This window comes from Coffea arabica, chromosome 3e, assembly GCF_036785885.1.
Source record: "Coffea arabica cultivar ET-39 chromosome 3e, Coffea Arabica ET-39 HiFi, whole genome shotgun sequence".
Classification (NCBI taxonomy): Eukaryota; Viridiplantae; Streptophyta; class Magnoliopsida; order Gentianales; family Rubiaceae; genus Coffea; species Coffea arabica.
The window spans coordinates 737341-753274 of record NC_092315.1 but is presented as its reverse complement, the minus strand read 5'-3'; the positions used below and the strand labels follow the sequence as shown (position 1 = coordinate 753274).

Sequence of the window (15934 nt, the reverse complement as noted above, 5' to 3'; positions counted from 1 at the left end):
TTGGGAACTCCACGAGGCTTCTTATAACAATGTATAAACACGCAAAAGATGTGCTCTAATTATGACTGTTGTCCAATGGAAAACAAGTACTACTACAAAACAACTTCATCATACAATATCAAAAGTCATCCTTGATTCAAGCAGCAGAGAGGACGCATCTACCCAAATGGCTACTCGTTTAATATACGATCACTACTACCCAGTCCAATAACTCAGCAAGCAAGCGTTGAACTTAGAATATTCCCGTAAGGAGATTCGCTGCAGTTGATATGGCTGCACCAGTTATGGCACACTGCACGATCTGCTCGTGCGAATGACCATCTGACGTTAGTGCCAATGCAGCCCCAGTAACAGCTCCAGCTAATGCGCTGTTTTTCTGCAGTGAGATCATGAGACAAGGCATTACTGCTGGTCATACATTAAATTCAAGCATTTTTGTTGCCTAGTTCTCGAAAACAAAAGTTGATTCAGTTCTGGACAGGCATGAAAAAAAGACTCAGTCGGACGAGATGGACAACACAGCAATTTCAGCATATACGGAAAACGGCTTTAGATTATTAACATATATCAGATTCAGGTATTATGCATCATATATTACAAATCCAAGCATATTTCTTGCCTAGTTCTTTAAAAATAAGATGCAGAATGATTATTGCATAATCTTCTCAATGCAACAAGCATTGAATAGACTCCTCCTGTTACCATCTGATCAGATATTCTCTTCAACATCTTCAGCGACCAAATGTACAGCGCAGCTAATTTAGAGCGAGAATTACGTTAAAACCCGTCAGAGGTAGGTTAACCCGATATTATGCATATAAAAATGTGCTAAGATATTGAACCTTGCTCTATCTTGAAGGATTTTAGCTAGATGTTACAAAAAGCAGTGGAGAAAGTAAAAGTGAGACGAGTATCCCCATAAAGTCATGACCATGCAAATCAAAATGCACCATGATTACCCAATCATGAACTCCACGAGCCTCCTTTAATCCATATGTAAGACCAGAATACATTCCAGCAGCCAATCCTGCAGAGAATTTCAACAAAAGATCATTACCAAGTCCTCAATCCGTATGCTGAGCCCAGAAAAGGTGATTATGCCTTATTTTTTAACCCACACCCACCAGACAATTTTATTTCCCACTTTTTCTACACCTAGAAAAATGCCAAGACTTCCCCTTACTCGAAATCATACGCACACATATTCTAGATAGAATCAAATATATACAAACATATTCCCTAAAGTCATGCGGTTGCTATATGACATGAAGCCAGCATGATATTTCTCCTATAAAATAGTATACAAATTCAATCGTTTTTTTTTTGGGGGGGGGTGGGGGGTGTGGAGAGAGGAGGAAAGATAAAATCTATTGGCACTCTTACCCCATTGTAGAGATTCTTTTCCAGTGCCCTTAACCTACACAGAGGAAGAACCGTAAAGATGAGTATCAATAATGCCTACCAACAATATAATTGTATTGTTTAAGACCTAATAAAGATTCAATCATAATAAAAAGCTAATGGACATCGCTACAAGAACATGAGTGGCTTTTTTGCATTAGCACATGAGGCAAAGTCAAATGTTCTAGGTTAACTTATCACTTGATTCAAAACAAAATAGAATAAGTTTGTCATTTGGAATAGAATAACTATGTGAAACATACCAAAGCTTCCACAGTCTTTGCATTAGTTTCTCCTGCAAGGAATTAGAACAATTTTAATATGTCTGGAGAAGAGTGAAATTTCAAAACGTCAATTCTCCACCAAAATAATAATAATAATAATAATACTAAGATAAAACCAAAAGATACAAGGATACTTCCATTTAATTGGAAAGCTATAATTTCCATTGGCATACATGGCCAAACAAACTTCTAAAAAGTCAATCTACATGATGAATGCATATCAAGGGCATAGTGAAGTAGACAAAGCTCTTTTGCAATAAGAGTTTTACCTGTTTCTCTACGAGGGGGAAGCAATTATATAGTGCATTATAGTAGAAAAGAAAAAGAAAGAAAGAGAACATCTTAAATGCTCCAACCTAAAAATCAAATTTGCTTAAGACTTGCGGGGTTCTCGAGAATATATAGTTCACTTGAAAACCAAATGGTGCTTATTCCTGTATCTGATTTCAACTGTCCCATTAATCCCCCACAAACTCATTATCATAAGAAGTTGCAAACTACAATCCTGCTAAAAAAATGTCAAGAAAATTTAAAGCGCTGTCCTCTTTCGCTAGTTTCAAACAAAAGGTAGATAATAGAGTCAAACAATCACCCATGAAAGAATGATCAATAATGTTGAAATGCATTGTCTCGTGCTGAGACTGATATATAAGTCCAACAAAAAATTATTATAGGTAATACTCAATGGGCACTCTCCAGCAGATAGTGACGGGTTATTTGAGAATAGAAATAAAAGATCTGCAGTCTCAGATATTTTATCTAATTGTATAGGAGAAGTTATATTCTCTATTCTGACACTAAAAAAACCCATATTCCATGAATGAGTTGCAACCACTGGTAAATCTTTTTGAAAAATTTTCATTCCACAAACTGTAAAATCAGATTTGACGGTGTCTCCTGACAAAACACTATATGTCAATACCAAAGATATCATTACTTTTTTGATAAAATAGCGAGAATTACTTAGCATCTATTACAATCACAAACACATAGCAAATCTCACATGTAGCAAATCGAGATTTTGAAAAGTGCAAGCATTATAATTTTACTCTCCTACAAATTAATAGGTAATGGGCAATGACAATATCAAGCTAGAAGTGAAAATTCTTCCATGTATCAGCCTAGAAATTAAGAGTCTACTGGAATTAAGGAAATTCCCCAGTTGGTGTTGCCAGAGCGTTCTGCCGTTTAGATCACCTTCAATAGACACCATGACACCAGAATGGGAGATACTTTGCAGCCAATCTGGCAGTTTAAATATTGTTACAAAGGTAAATACTGCAGCATTTGATTTATGGTCTGTGGACACCTTAAGATGCTTAATTGGATAAATTCGATTAGCAGCCCCTAGTAATCCATTAGTGTACAAGTAGCATGGAGCATGAGCTAGTAGTACCTGATCTAAGGGGCCATAAACTAAACCTATACCTCTGAGGTCGGGAAATCGATGCCTTTTAGCAGCAGAAATTTCTGGCGGTATACCACTAGTATCCGCACCTGCACCTGACCGTTAGATCACATGAAAATCCAACATGAGGAAAAGAGGAGAAGTACCAAGACATTAAAGAAAGGAAGCAGCCAGAAATCACATCCTTCCAGTTTTTTTTTTCCACTCGATAATTTTCCCAAAAGGATCGGTTAAAAAAATCAAATTTAAAAAAGAAAAAGAAGAAGGAAATGGTCTATAAGGATGAAATCTGGAGATCATGTCACCTTCAACAGCTGTTAAATAAGCCTCGCGTGCTACTGCTTGAACTGCACCAATCTGCCATTATTTTTTTTTTTTTTTTGGATTTTTTGTCAATAAAAAACTAAGTATCTTGTTTATGCATGTCTTTGATTTACAAAATTACACAACAGCATTGAATTCTAGTTTAACTACCACTACACGGAAATCAAAATTTAATCTTTCTTGCTGCTAACTACCACTACCACTACAAAATGTGTTGAAAACTTGTTTCGTAGAAAAAAATTACCGTTATAAGACTTACCCCAGCAGCTTTTACGAAGCTTTCAGCAATACGATTGAGAAGAGGGTGGCCCAAATCAAATAGACCACTCTTATCGAAGTTGCGCAGCTCATCAATGATTGATCGCGTCTCCAAATTACTACTGCTACTCATTGTTTCCTTTCTTTCTCTCTTTCTTCTTGCTCTGGACGGTGGGCGTGATGAAGCTTCGACAACAATTGTGAGAAGAAGAAAAAATAGGAATGTATGTATTTGTAGTTAGTAGTGGTGCAACTGGCAAACATGACAAAGCCATTTTTCTCGCAGTGAGCAGTAGACCAAGCAAGACAAAAGAGGTAAGAGATACACGTGTGAGAATATGGGTATGCACGTGGCTGTTTCTTGAACGAGATGGCGGCCTCCGTGGAGCCATTTTCTGCGTGGGAGTACGAGCTAGAGCGAGTTCCTTGCTAGTTCGTTGGGATTACGTAGCATTATCTGTTTGGATAGAACATTATTCCAAATAATTATTTGGAATAATTATTGTCACACTTTTTATAATGTGATGTATGTAAGATAAAAAAAAGGTTGAAAATATAAAAAGGTAAATTGAAAAATGCATTTATGATGCAAGTGAAATTTTTTTTTGAAAAAGTTGCTATCCAAACATAAAATATTAATTGCACTCTACTTTTTTTTAATCACCTAAATATCATATGGTCAACTCAAAACATTAATCTTTTTCTTCTTGGCAATCTTATTAATATTGAAAAAAAAAGAAGGGAGAGAGAAAGAGCTCAATTCCTTTTTTTAATACAAACAAGAAAGAATTTAATATTTTTATTATTTTAAAAATACTTTACTTTTCTGTTTATTACCCAATTCCAATCCTAATTTCAAGGACATTAAAGTAATAAGATAATATTATATTTTTCCTTATTTTCTTTCTTTGTAAAATCTAATTTTTTATCTCCTTCTATCCTATCTCGTTTTCTTCAAGTATTAATAAGTGTGAAACAAGAAATTTGAGAAAACTCTTTTATTTTTATGTTTTTGAAATCTTAGAGTGAAAAAAGGAAGAATAATTATTCCAACTTTTTATTTTTATTTATATATAAAAAGGGTAAATATATTTAAACATTTTTTAACATACTTTTTAGATTAATGATATGGTAAAATATCTAGAAGAGAGTAAAGTGATTATATCACTATAATTTAAAGGGATAAAACGATAATAACAACATAGTAATGCTATAAAATAAAATGTATTTTTGTTAAAAATTTATTAACATGCTGAGTTGAATTACCTATGAGGTGAAGTGACTAAAATATAATATTATGGGATAAAATTGATAGTAATGATATACTTTAAGGGGTAAAGTGATAATAATCCAGAAAAAAAAATCATAAGTGCTTTTTCTCCCCCTCTTTCTCTCTCTCTTTCCTTTCAAGTCCCAACCTACTTCTACTCCTATTCTAACCTATTCTAGAGGAGGACCCAACTGGACCTATAGAGAAATCGGTGGGGATTGAACCACTATCGAACTAGAAGGATGCATAATACACCCATCTGGATTTAGAGAGCCACAACTGTGACAATTGATGGAAGTAAGGGTTCACCGAAGGGTCCAAACCTTCATGGCTTGATGGTGGCTACCAACCTAAAGGCTGGTAGTTTCTCTCCTTTCAAGTTTGGTGCTTTAAAATCTCTGCCGTGAAATGGAACACGCGAGGGCCCGAGGAATATCAGTCCCTAGAACAGTTGTAATGGGCGGGCTAAGTCATAGGTAGCCACCAGCTACTGGGTGAACCCAAAATCATGATTTACCTTTTTTTTGCCAACAACAATAAATTGTATAACCTACTCTATCATAATCTAGGGGAAGGGGGAGTCTAAGGAGGCTTGTGTCAGGGGCTAGTGGGCTACCCTTAGATTTTTTTTTTTGCTGCAGGTAAGGTTTGAACCTTCACCTACATCCCAAGGAGGGACTTAAGTCCCTCCCTGGTGGCCACTAGGCTAAGCTCAGTGGTTCCAAAATCATGATTTACCTACTCCTTTCTTTTTCCCCCTTACGCTTAATTGCCTTCCGAAACGCAGCACAAAAAAGTACTATGAGAAACCTTTCGTAAATTGGATTCTCTCTCCACCGCCTGATTCGGAGATTGATTAACGGATAGTAGCATGAATTAGTTGTCAGAAGGATTAAGGCATTCACAAGTTGAATTTAGTCGAATTCAAATTAGTTCATGTAATTCTGATTACATTTTGCTTGAATATTTACCATTTTTAGTATAATTGTAAATTTAATTGTATGTTTAAATCCAATTTTTTAAATAAATAATTTATACCCGAATTGTAAGAAATTATATTAAAAATGGAAAAAATTATACGAATCAGTTTAAATTAGACAAAATTTAACTTATGAGGCCGTTGATCCATGAGAGAAACACTTTGCATTGAGATCCAATTGGGCAATTTCCATCAAATTCTATAAGGCTGCATTTGGACGGAGAGGTTTTGAAACCCTCTCATATCTCTCTAATTGTTTATACTTTAGATTACTTATGAAGTATTTGAATTTGTAAATTATACATTATTCTATATTTAAAGTATATTTTGATAATTGGTGAATTTAAAACTCAAATGTTTCTTAAGCAATTCAAATAACTAGAGCGATTTGAATGAATTTCAATTTTTTCAATCCAAACAAAACCTAAACGAAGTTAAAACAAAAACCTCAAAATGGGGTACTAGAATCTTTCATTTGTATAGTCTATGCTACATGGTCACGTTTATGGATCACGTGTTGAAGTTTAATTATCTTTTCCAACACTTCAAGTATTGAGGTCGATTTCACATTTATTGGTTATGAAAATTGATTTTTGATTCCATTCAGACTAATTTCACATATTGCAATGAAGAAAATAAAGAAAAATATTTTTTTACCACAATTATCTTTCCTTTAGTGATTTTTTGTTTTGTCTCATTTCATATCGCACAAGTTTTTATTTTTTGTATTTTTGTAGAATCAAAATTTTTATTAGATTAATCTTTCTTATACTGACAGTATATACACTATCAATTTTGAATAAACGACAACTATGCAAAATTTAAATTTAAAATTCAATTTTTACATATGTGTTATGGATTCAATGGTGATATTATATATGCTATTAGTGCATATAAGATTTATTCTTTTTATTTACATAAAGAAGAAATAAATTTTGTTTTCAGATGCATTAATATTTCTTATACGAACATTTGAAATATTTGAAATATTATTTGAATAAAGTGTTATTTGAAATAATTAATGTAGTACTTTTTGTGATGTGACGTATATAAGATAAAAAGATAATCGGGAATATAAAAAATTGAGTTGGAAAATGTATTTATGATGTAAGCAAAATATTATTTAAAAAATGGGGTATCCAAACAAACCCATAGTAACATCTAACTGATCTAAATGCATATTATATTATTCCAGTTTATATTTAAATTCCAAGTTTTATAAATGCATCACGCATCTAAATTCACTCACTACCATGGTGAAGTGCTCATATGCTTATATAAGGTATTTCCCATTTTCCCTCTAGTTGACATATATGGAGTTGTAAGTTCCCAATTGCATATTCCTAACGTGTTAGCTGATTCTTTGATAGCTGTAATGGATCTTCTATCCTACTTTCTATGCCACTATTTATCACACTCTGTATTATATTGCTATTTCTCTTTTATAAATATTATATTTTAATTTTTTTTATATTTTAATTTTTTTATTTTCTTAAAATATAATAAATATTAACTAAATAAAAATAAATACAACAGTCTCAAAAAAGAAATATATAATGGAAAATTAAAAAATATTTAATTCTTTTTTATTTTCTTAAAACTAAATAACTATTAACTGAGTAAAAAATAAATACAACAATTTTTAAAAAGTAATATATAATAGAAAATTTTAAAATATAGTAAAAAAATTATAAAAAATCTCATTTTTTTATGTATTTTGATTTTTAAAATTTATTAAATTGTGTATTATTCAGTTAATAGCTTTTGGAGTTCAAGAAAAAAAAAATTGAAATATAGTATTTATGAAAAAATAGTAATATAATAAAAAATGAAATAGATAATGCTACAGTAGTTAAGACGGAATATCCATTGTGTCTGACGTGCAACTCACCGGCAAAGCAAAGAGGGACAAGCAGCGTGGGCGAAAAACGAATTTGCTTTGGCTCCCATTGCATTCATTTAGCATGTAAGGTCTGACCATATCTAACCATACGTATCCAACAGCATCACTCGTTAAAGGCTCTCGGTAAAGGTGTCAAAAAAAAGGAGCATGTCAATTTTGTTATTTCATAATTGAAGATTTACGGTGGCCAGTAGTTTCAATAGCTGAACATTTTCCTTCTTTCTTTCTTTCTTTTTTTTTTTTTTTGTAAAGCCCCCCTAGGGAAATTTCCTTGTCCCATTACATCATTATGGAATGTTAAGAAATAGCACGTGAAAATCTTAAAATGGTATTTAGTACCTTTTTTCTTGTTAATTACTGCTTAAGTCCTTGTGTTCTTTAAACAAAGGCCACAAAATAGAGCTGTTAAACGAGCCGAGTCGAGTTCGAGCATAGGACAATCGAGCTCGACTCGAACCTCTAATCGAGCTAGCTCGAACTCGCTCGATTAGTAATTCGAGCTTCACAAGGCGTTCGAGATCGACTCAATGTACTGATAGAAAACTCGAGTTCGGGCTCGAACTCGAGTTTGAAATCGAGCCTAACTCATTGAGCTCGAATGGAATTCGAGCCGAGTTTTTCGAGCTCGAGCTCGTTTACGGGAGACAGCATATCAGCTCTTGAAAAAAAAGAGGATGGCGCCTGGTGGTAAGAATGGAAGGTGCGACGTGCAGCGTGCAGCTGCGGGGTGCGGGGTGAGAATGGACGGTGACGGCTGTGGGATGGGAAAAGGTAAGACCAAAAGAGGAAAGAAAAATTAGGGCTACAGACGGGATATGACTTAGGTTAGAGTACCACATATACATTGAAATGATGAAAATGCCCCTACCCTTCGAACCTAACGAGCTTAAACGAGTACTGATTAGAGCTCGAGCTCGGATCGTTTCTCTCTGTAAACGAGCCGAGTCGAGCTCTTATCGAGTCGGGTCGAGCTCGGCTCGGGAGCTATCCGGTTCGATTAACAGCTCTAGCCACAATGAGTGCATCGTCAGAAAAGGAAGTTGGACAATGTATATTCAAGATACAGTAACAATTGCAATTTTAGCTAGACACAAATATTTAAAATGTATAATCCTTGGGCCTCATAGCCAGAATTCTTCAAATTGTTAGGTGTTAATTAACTACCATAAAGAAATTAAGCTGGAATTGAGGGCTAAACTAGAAAAACATCCTTTTTCTCCTACGGGGCTAAAATTGATACTTCTTAATCTTTGGGGTGCAAGTGCAACATTTACCAAAATTAAGATGACCTGTTGATGTGATATTTTGTGTGATTTGCGGGATATTTATAAGGGTTAATTTCACATACGTCCCCTGAGGTTTTTAACAATTACAGAAAACTCCCCTCAATTTATAAAAATTATACCTAGCTTCCCTGTTTTCACTATTTAAGTAACATTCTAGACCCAAGGCTATATTTTTTTTCAAAATTTCTATAATGCCCTTGAGCTATAATTCACAATAAAAATGTAAAGGAAAAAATAATTTATAGTCTCTATTTCATTTATATTTATTTTCTACCACTATTATCTATTTATCAACATCCAAATCACTACTAAATAAACACTTATCTTTGTTCTAATGTTCCTCTTTTACCTAAAAATTTCTGATGCATACTATTGTATAAAGTATAAATACTACATCATATACCCAAAAACTTACTTACAATTTCATAACAATATCAGATTTTACTTAATATACTACAGTATTCATCAATATTCCTAAATTTCAATCCTATGGTTGCCACCTTTTTAATACAAAATAATCTAAACCATCACTACTAATATCAATATCCAATTTATTCCATTGGCATAGAGTTCAAAATCAATCAAATTGTCTCTATAGGAATAATATCAATAATTGTAAATAAAAAATAGAAACACAATGCAGTTATAGATATATATCAAGAATACTTTTTTCATGATAACCATAACAGTATAACCTATATTTAGTTCCTATTCAACTTTTTATCCTTAATTTTTATTTTTTATCATTGTCACTATTTTCATTTCTATCTAATTTGATAATGAAATTAACACTCAATTTGTCATTTGACAATTTCAATTTGTTAATGCCTATAAAAAATTGGAAACAAAAATGGGCGCAAGAAAAATATTTACTAATAATGAAAAATCGAGGATTGGGAATAGATACCAAGATATATAAGTATTGGTGGTTTAATGTGTACGGCGATTTTATTAGTAGCGACAGTACATATTTGGTTGATAATAATAAATAAATGAGTTTGAAAGAAAAATAGATATATGAGTAAGAGAATAGATAGTTAAATAGAAAAAACTATGGTTTGAATTATTGGTTAATAATAGATGAGAGAGTTTTAATATTTGATAGAGTTTTTCAATGAGTTGACAATTAATAAAAGGCATTATTGTCTTTTTATCACAACAAATGAGGTTTTTGTAATTATGTAAACCTCAAGGGAGCCGAATGAAATTGTCGAAAATCTCAGGGGAGATTTCTGAAATTATCCCTATTTATAAAATAATACATAATGCATGGGTTTGTAGCATGCAGGCTCTATTAATCTGTTAATTGGTACAGTACGCCACCGCCTTTTAGCAATGTTTTTAAACTCGGACCGGTCAGTGAACTGGAGAGGTGGCCGGTTCGCGGTTCGACCGGTCCAACCGACCGGTTCAAAGGTTCACTGTTTTTTTTTTTTTTTTTTTAAAGTGTTAAGTACTAAGCATGTTTCATTCTACACTTGAACTTTACCAACATAACTTAATTTAAGTTATGGTAATAATAAATTTTCTAAAAGTTATACATAAAACATGGAATGATAAATATAATTAAAATATCATAATTCACCACAAGTTTTCATAAATTCATTATAAACATAAATAGATACAATCCAAATGTGCACCAATTATCACAAATAAAAACACAAAAAATAAATAAATTAAATATTGAAATTCTTTTACAACCCTTAAAAAAATCCATAAAAGAGTTCAAGTTAAGACAAACTATTTGAATAGCAAACTTTTATCAGTGGCATGATAAGCAACCACACCACCTTCACAATTTCATCAACTTAAGCTGAAAAAGTTAAAATTTTATTATAAAAATATAAATCTAATTGCTCAAACTAAAAAAAACTAAAAATTTTTGAAAAACAAATATACAGTTAAACACATAAAAAATTAATTGCTACTAAAAATTACTAATTAACATGTTATATTAAATTCAATGATCCTATACCATTAATTATTTTAAATTCAATTATCAATAGCTTCGATTATGTGCCAACTACCATATTTTTGACCAACCCAATGTTATTATTTGTAATTCCTACCCAATTCCCTTTATTTAAACTAAGAGAGGTAACATGGGCCTGTACCCTTGTGTTATCTAGAAAAATATTAATATATTTCAAATCCATGTCACTCAAAATGTTCGCCCATATGTCCAAATTGTCTGCCCGTGTGCAACCATATTGATTTTCAGAAATCCTCTAAGGATCACGTACATTTAGCTTAAAGCATAAAGACTATTTTTATTACACTTGCCTTGTATATCTTGTTCATTCGATTTGAATATCTCGTAATCTAGGCTATCTCTCTTATTTCCAGCCCAATGGACGTTTTGAAGTCCAAACAAAGATTTGCTTGAGCATTTCGAATCACCACCCTGAGCATTGGCAGCCATCGTGGAGTGGTAAACTTAATTTTCCCAGTTCATTCAAGTTGAAAAAATTTACTGTTATTTGTCATGTCTGCTATAAATGAAACTTCACCATTAATAAAACAATGTGTAGCTTCATATGCTTAACACGGTATTGATGGCATTAGTTTTCAACTAAGAAGATCTTTCTAATGACTGTTTGCCACCTGAGAGAGATTGGAATATCTATACTTTACAAGAGGGGTGGAAGAGTGTCACTGTTTCTAATGACTGTTCAGACTTGTTTATGAGGGTCTGTCTAGCTGGCAGTCATCTGCCCAATGGACTTAAAGAGATTAGTTCAGGAGAGGGATCTAGTCTGATACACTTTCATTAAGTGCTATAAACAAGGAAATAACATTTGAGTACCATCCTACCACTCTTTATGGGCTTAAGCAGCTATCAGTGAATATGGAAAGGCGAGAAATGGATGCATTAGTTGTTTGCTGTAACAAGTAGCTAGATGCGGTTTTAAGCCATGGAAGCAGATGTGAATTCTGCAAGCTGGCTGTAAACTGATTGTTTGTTGCCAGGTCCTGACAACAATTTACCTTTTTATTCATCACAAGAAGGGAATTTAATTTATATTTGTTTATGCTGATCTTTTGAAATCATGCATGAATTCTGACTCTTCCATATTGATGCTTTGAAAGTCCGGACTGCATTGGTAGCATTAATTGCATTCATGCCAACAAGTCCCAATGGTGCTCTGGGGTCATTGGACTACACGAAGGAGGAAAGGTGTGCTCTTGCAATTAAATCTCGTGAAGCTGCTCCGACATTTGGGACTTCTGAGCGCCAAAAGTTGATTGATGAGGTTCAGATTGTCCTTAGTCCTTTCTAGATATTTCATATGATATCTAATTTCCAAGCTGAAAGTCAATTTTATTGTAGATCCATGAGTACATGCTAAGCAAAGCTGCTCCAGTTCCTCAAGTTTGCACGGCTCAGGCTTCCGAAGATCAGACTTCTAAAGGAGAGGATGAAGTTGAAGAGAATTCTGCTATTGCTGTTGCAGATAATACACAAGAAGTGCTTCAAGATCCAGCTTCAGATGGAAGGGTTGTTGAGGAACAACATGAAGCCCCACAAAATGCAAACTCTGTACAGATGTCACAACCACACCCTATGCACTCTCGTCAGCAGCAACTCTTGCATAGACCAGAAGTGAGAGTCCCTAGACAGGCTGATGATCGTCTGTTCACGTGGGCTGCTGTAGGGCTTACTGTTGCCATTGTAGTTCTACTTTTGAAGAAGTTTATGAAAGCCCATGGACACAGTGCTTTCTTCACAGATGAATCGTAAAGCTGCACGAGTTCGGTTCCAGATGAATCATTCTGTAGCAATGGGCAACGACAGCAAACAGTTTATATCAATATATTATCCATCAAAGCAAAGATTGGTGGATATTGGGAATAACATTAATGCGTAAAATAATGATATTTGAAAGCTTTTTTTTTTTTGGCTTGCTATCACTACTTGAGTTCTGTATGGCGGAGGGATCTCTCTACTTATATAAAGCAGAAGATGATGTATAGAAAGAAGTTCAATTTCCCGTGGGATTTTTAGTATTTATGCTCAAAGGAGTTTTGGATGCGTCCGTACAGTTCGTTATTTCTGGTTGTCATCACAAAACTCCTATATATGTACTTGATAGGTGTAACGTGTATTCTAGTTTCCGTAGCACTGCTTTGCGTGACTTCTAGTTTTAACAACCAAACTGGACTTTTGAAAAACTGTGAAAAAACCTGAATGAGAAGAATGGAAGAAAAGAAAGAAATATTTGGCTGGATGCAAAGAAAACAAAGAAAAACCTCTTCAATCTTTCTGTTCTGGAGGAGAACAGGAATCCATTCAGAGCATCTAAGATAAAATTGTTCAAATAAAAATTAAACCATATGAAGGAAAGCAAATATCACGGCAAGTTGTTCCGTCTTAACCAGCTGCAGTGGTAGAGGACCAAAGAGGGAAGGAGGGAGAGGAAGAAGGGAAGGTGAGGCGAGAAGGGGAAGAGAGAGATGGGCAAGCGGCGGAAATTTAAGAGAAACCTTAAACAACAAGTATATGTAGACGATCTGAGAAAATAGGTGGATTAGAGGAATGGAGAAAGAGAAAAGAGAAAAAAAAGAGAGAGAGAAATGAGAGCGCGCGCTAAATCCATAAGAAAAGAGTCATGCGAGGATGATGAAATCACGTGAAAATGACTAAATTCTTTGGCTTTTTTACTGCTTATGTAGAAAAAACACTTAAGATTATTTTGTTTCTGTAATCATTCCTACGATTCCAAGTTCTCACAGAAATAGCACATCCTTGAGAAATTTGCTAAGCTTACAAATTGTCGCATATAATATCCCTTTTTGTTTTTTTTCGTATGAAATACCTTATTTCGACACGGTAGTTGTATCAGCGTTGAGGTAGGCATGAGTTGCGACACAAAAACACTGGCCTCCCTTTTTAGGTTCGTGATGGCTTGTCTTGATTATAGGGGTGTCACGAACCTATGCAGATCAAATATAATTGGTTTGTTATTTTCTTTGGTTAGCAATAATAATGGGGTAGCATCAAGAACATTAGGAAACACTTCCAAAAAAAAATGTTCAATATGTTCTGTATTATTCCATAATAAAGGGCAAACACTACAGGAAATCTCCTTTTACAATTCATAGTTTCTAGTTTACGGCAATCACTGACGAACAGATTATGCGCACCCAGGCATAGAGTTCCTTCTCTTTCAAAGTAACACCAAAACAAGAAAATAAGCAGCAGTGTTTCCCTTACATTTGGCGGTCCCGAACAGCGTGAATTAGTTAAAGAATCAAGAAAATGAAAATCCTACGTTTTCTAGACAAACAGTACATCAACTGAAATAGTTGAAAGTTACTGGATCATGGAAGCAATTGCAAGGCAATTGCTAGTCATGTTAGTCAACTTGTCTCCAAACACGGAAAGTGGACAAGGTATCTTAGCTGCATTTATGGCATCCTGGCAATCTCCTACATCAGTCAGAACAGCACTAAGCATAGTGTTCATGGTGCCAACGTCACGAGCCGGCAGTGCAGTCATTGCCTTCTGGAAATTGTACAGAACATCGTCATAACTATCCCTGCAATCATTGATGATGGCAACTAGTTGATTAGGCATTCCTGGAGTCATGGCTAACTTTTTAACCATGGAGAACGCAAAGCTTGCATAACCATGGCTGGCCTTAATTGCTATTTCAAGAACAGAAAACACATCAGTTTGTCCATTTAGTGAGGGAACAATAGTGGAGAGGCAAAGAGAAGGGTAGTCGGTCGAATCGCATATCTTTTTGATGTCAGAATCAACATAGGTAGATGAAGGCAATGGTGAATCTCCGCCAAAATAGGATGGTACAAATGCCTCTGTTGTTTCATCTGATTCTGATGGAGGAAGCGAGTCAGAGTCAGGCAGAGAAAAGGGCTCTGCAGATGGTTCATCTGATTCTGATGGAGGAAGCGAGTCAGAGTCAGGCAGAGAAAAGGGCTCTGAAGATGGTTCATCTGATTCTGATGGGGGAAGCGAGTCAGAGTCAGGCAGAGAAAAGGCCTCTGAAGGAGGGAATGAGACATTGCCTAACCCGGGGAGTTCTTGGTCAGGACTTTCTTCCCCTTGACTGGGAAATGTCGCAGGTTCTGGAGATAAGTTTGTGTGTGCTGCAACATGTTGGACGAATTTAGAATGTTCGTAGTTGAATACAAGGATAGAGAATGCGGTTATCAACAGCAGTTTCTGATGAATGTGAGACTCCATTGTTTCTGGTCAACTAGATTTTGGGAAACAATCATGCAGAAAATGAAAATAAAATAGTTAGGAAGGAGGAAAAATAGGAGGCCAGTTGGGGAACAACTTACGGTTAGTTACCATCCAACGAAGCAGTTATGACTGGATGAAGAAGAGAAGAAAACTTGCATGTTTCTCAATGTCTTGGGCTTGTTTCCCGGATTTGGCTATGATTTCAATGTAAGCCATTCATATGTTTCTGGGTTCCTACAATGAGGCTGTTCCGTCTGTTATCACCCAACGAAGGATAGAAGTCCTAACGTTACTCCTGTTTCTTAATCTCTTGCATAGGTGGCATATTTTGCCCTACCAAAAATGCAAACAGCTGTATAGTATTTAATAACGGGAAACAACTGATGCCGTAAAAGGGGCGTACGTACAATCGGTGATTGCTTATTCAAAATTAACCACTAACAGTTAACTAAGATATGATTAATTTTTAACTTTATCATTACCTCCCTGATTTGCCAAGAACTCGACTTACCTTTTTTTGGTTCTTTAAGAGAAATGTATGCAGAGAGAGAAGAGAGCACTGAATGAGCAAAAAAAATACTAGTAGTAAATGAAACTTTGCCAGGAGCCC

At 34.6% G+C, this 15934-nt stretch overlaps 3 protein-coding genes across 5 annotated transcripts; 1 reads left to right on the top strand and 2 right to left on the bottom strand.

Annotated features, from left to right (window-relative positions):
- On the bottom strand, positions 1-3947 carry LOC113737106 (outer envelope pore protein 16-2, chloroplastic-like). 3 transcript variants are annotated; one of them, XM_027264361.2, is made up of 7 exons: positions 3677-3947; positions 3399-3450; positions 3114-3188; positions 1665-1696; positions 1384-1417; positions 960-1027; positions 1-376 (listed from the first exon to the last, which is right to left on the bottom strand). In XM_027264361.2, exons 1-7 carry the CDS (start codon positions 3806-3808, stop codon positions 233-235), a joined length of 537 nt encoding a protein of 178 aa, XP_027120162.1. In that variant the 5' UTR covers positions 3809-3947; the 3' UTR covers positions 1-232. The 3 variants fall into 3 exon arrangements, with proteins under 3 accessions (XP_027120162.1, XP_027120163.1, XP_071940251.1); XM_027264362.2 differs by having other exon boundaries at positions 3114-3182; XM_072084150.1 differs by lacking the exon at positions 3114-3188.
- Positions 3948-8501: 4554 nt separating this feature from the next.
- Positions 8502-13236, top strand: LOC140038757 (ubiquitin-conjugating enzyme E2 32-like). The gene is made up of 4 exons (XM_072084021.1): positions 8502-8598; positions 11440-11544; positions 12204-12367; positions 12445-13236. Exons 1-4 carry the CDS (start codon positions 8502-8504, stop codon positions 12853-12855), a joined length of 777 nt encoding a protein of 258 aa, XP_071940122.1. The 3' UTR covers positions 12856-13236.
- A 908-nt stretch (positions 13237-14144) lies between these two features.
- Positions 14145-15582, bottom strand: LOC140038595 (uncharacterized). Its single transcript, XM_072083980.1, has one exon. It carries the CDS (start codon positions 15319-15321, stop codon positions 14428-14430), a length of 894 nt encoding a protein of 297 aa, XP_071940081.1. The 5' UTR covers positions 15322-15582; the 3' UTR covers positions 14145-14427.
- Between the last annotated feature and the right edge of the window lie 352 nt (positions 15583-15934).